Here is a 2686-nt window from a genome sequence, read left to right on the forward strand (position 1 = left end):
CAACATAGTGAAACCCTGTCTCTACTAAAACACAAAATTAGCCAGGCATGGTGGCGAGTGCCTGCAGTCCCAGATACTTGGGAGGCTGAGGCAGAATTACTTGAGCTCGGGAGGCAGAGGTTGCAGTGAGCCGAAATTGCATCACTGCACTCCAGCCTAGGTGACAGAGTGAGATTCCGTCTCAAAAAAAAAAAAAAAACAAGGCCGGGCACAGTGGCTCACACCTGTAATCCCAGCACTTTGGGAGGCCGAGACAGGTGGATCATGAGGTCAGGAGATCGAGACCATCCTGGCTAACACGGTGAAACCCCGTCTCTACTAAAAAATATAAAAAATTAGCTGGGTGCGGTGGCCGGCGTCTGTAGTCCCAGCTACTCAGGAGGCTGAGGCAGGAGAATAGCATGAACCCGGGAGGTGGAGCTTGCAGTGAGCCAAGATCGCACCACTGCACTCCAGCCTGGGCGACAAAGCAATACTCCCTCTCAAAAAAAACAAACAAACAAACAAAAAAAAACAAAGAATGAATGAAATACAAGTAGCTGTAACACAGGAAACTGTGCTCAGCCTAGCCTGTGATCAAAGCCACACCCATCATATTTCACCAAGATGTGAGGACCCAGGCCTGTTACCTGGGCAACAGAGGCTGGGTGGCCTTCAGGCTTCCCAGGGCAGGGCTGTGGCCTTGAAGAGGGGATTCCTCAAAGGGATCTGCCAGTTATCCCTGGGGCAGTTCCTGCTGGTGACAATCAGAAGGCCGCTCTGTTGCCTGGGGTGTGGCCACTTCGTGGATGTGACTCCCTTGCAGCTGCTCCTTGGGGCTCACCTGTCTCAGCTTCTTGGCGTAGTCCTCAGCCGCCTCCTCCACAGGCAGCTCGGGGTTAATGGTGATCACCTGGCTTTCTGGGATCGGCAATCTGGAGAGAAGATGCGTCTGCAGCCAACAGAGGGACAGTGTCACCAACAGTAACGTAACCACCTGGATCCTCCAGGGAGGCTATGACATTACTATTGTAACACTCATTTACAGATGGGGAGACTGAAGCATGGGGAGGCTGGCGCATTTGTGCAAGGTCCTTCGGTTGGTGAGTGATACTTTGGTTGGTGAGTCACCTCTGGGATGCTGGAAGCCAGGATCCTAAGCCCTGGGTGATGCTGCCTCTCAGGGCACAGGAGGTTCAAGGGCAAGAGGGAGCCCTGCTGCTCTTGGGGGGCTGGACAGGAGGGCGGTTCTCCTGGGTGAATCGAGATCATGGTGGTTCCTGCTGGGGCCAGCATTACAGGAGTCTTTCAATTCCGTTGTATTTGGGGGGTTTCCTGGCCACAGCCTGCACGTGTCTAGCCAGCCCATTGTCCTGTTTCAAAGCCTCCAGGGTCCCACAGCCCTTGGGATAAAACTCAGCCCCTCACCGCCCTCCATGGAGAAGGGTGACCTTCTTCATCCCCACCCTCCCTCCTGACGCTGCCTGGGAAACTCCTATACATCTCTCAGGCCACTTCCTCCGAGAAGCCACCCCCGCCTGCACCTGCCCCACTATAGGGAGTGGGGGCCAGGTTTGCCCAGGCCCAGCACTTGTGGACAACGCACAGTAGATGCCCTGGCCTGTGAATGGTGGAGGAGTTGGCAGCAGATTTAACTCAAAAGCACTTGGAGTCAGGCCTCCTGCAAGGAGAAAGCTGCAGCCCTATCCTGCTGAGATGCGCCCAGGGAGTCCTGATCTGCTCTGAGATGGCTTCCATGTCTCGGTGCCTCACTGTTGTGCAGAGTCTAGTCCAGTGAGCTGAGGCAATGCTAAGGTGAGCCACAAAGTAAACGCAGGGGCTGACTGCCTTGAATGCTGAGGAGTATGAGCTCCACATTGAGGGCACTGGGGAGCCAAGGAGGGTGTGTGAGCTGGGGAGGGACACAATCGTATCCATAGTTGGAAAGACCACTCTGCTTTGTCCAAGTTCCCTGTGTTAGTCTATGCAGGCTGCTATCACAAAACACCATAAACCTGAGGCTTATAAACACCAGAAAATGGCCAGGCATGGTGGCTCATGGCTGTAATCCCAGCACTTTGGGAGGCTGAGGTGGGACAATCAGTTGAGCCCAGGAGTTTGAGCCCAGCCCGGGCAGCATAGTGAGACTTCATATTTACTTAAAATAAAAAATTAGCAGCCTCAAGCGGTGGCTAATGCCTGTAATCCCAGCATTTTGGGAGGCCGAGGCGGGCGGATCACCTGAGGTCAGGAGTTCGAGACCAGCCTGACCAACATGGAGAAACCCTGTCTCTACTAAAAATACAAAATTAGCTGGGCGTGGTGGTAAATGCCTGCAATCCCAGCTACTTGGGAGGTTGAAGCAGGAGAATCACTTGAACCCGGGAGGCAGAGGTTGCGGTGAGCTGAGATCGTGCCATTGCACTCCAGCCTGGGCAACAAGGGCAAAACTCCAACTCAAAAAAAAAAAAAAAAAATAGCTGGGCCTGGTGGTGTACACCTGTGGTCCCAGCTAATGAGGAGGCTGAGGCAGGAGGATTGATAGAGCCCAGGAGTTGAAAGTTGCAGTAAGCCATGATCGTGCCTCTGCACTCTAGCCTGGGCAACACAGCAAGATCCTATCTCGAAAAAAGAAAGAAAAGGAAAGGAAAAGGAAAGAAAGTATAGGAAGGAAGGAGGGAGGGAGGGAGGGAAGGAAGGAGGGAGG

At 53.5% G+C, this 2686-nt stretch overlaps 1 protein-coding gene across 1 annotated transcript in view; it reads right to left on the bottom strand.

The window, feature by feature from the left end:
• PGLS (6-phosphogluconolactonase) overlaps window positions 1-1439 on the bottom strand; it is a 4883-nt gene extending 3444 nt beyond the window's left edge. Inside the window, exons 1-2 of the mRNA XM_017879567.1 lie at window positions 1408-1439; window positions 824-983 (exon numbers count right to left, since the gene is read on the bottom strand). Coding sequence (XP_017735056.1) covers window positions 824-983; window positions 1408-1439 — 192 coding nt within the window. The remainder of the gene's footprint in view (window positions 1-823; window positions 984-1407) is intronic.
• Window positions 1440-2686: the final 1247 nt, after the last annotated feature.

This window comes from Rhinopithecus bieti, unplaced genomic scaffold (assembly GCF_001698545.2).
Source record: "Rhinopithecus bieti isolate Rb0 unplaced genomic scaffold, ASM169854v2 scaffold_9899, whole genome shotgun sequence".
NCBI classification, from domain to species: Eukaryota; Metazoa; Chordata; class Mammalia; order Primates; family Cercopithecidae; genus Rhinopithecus; species Rhinopithecus bieti.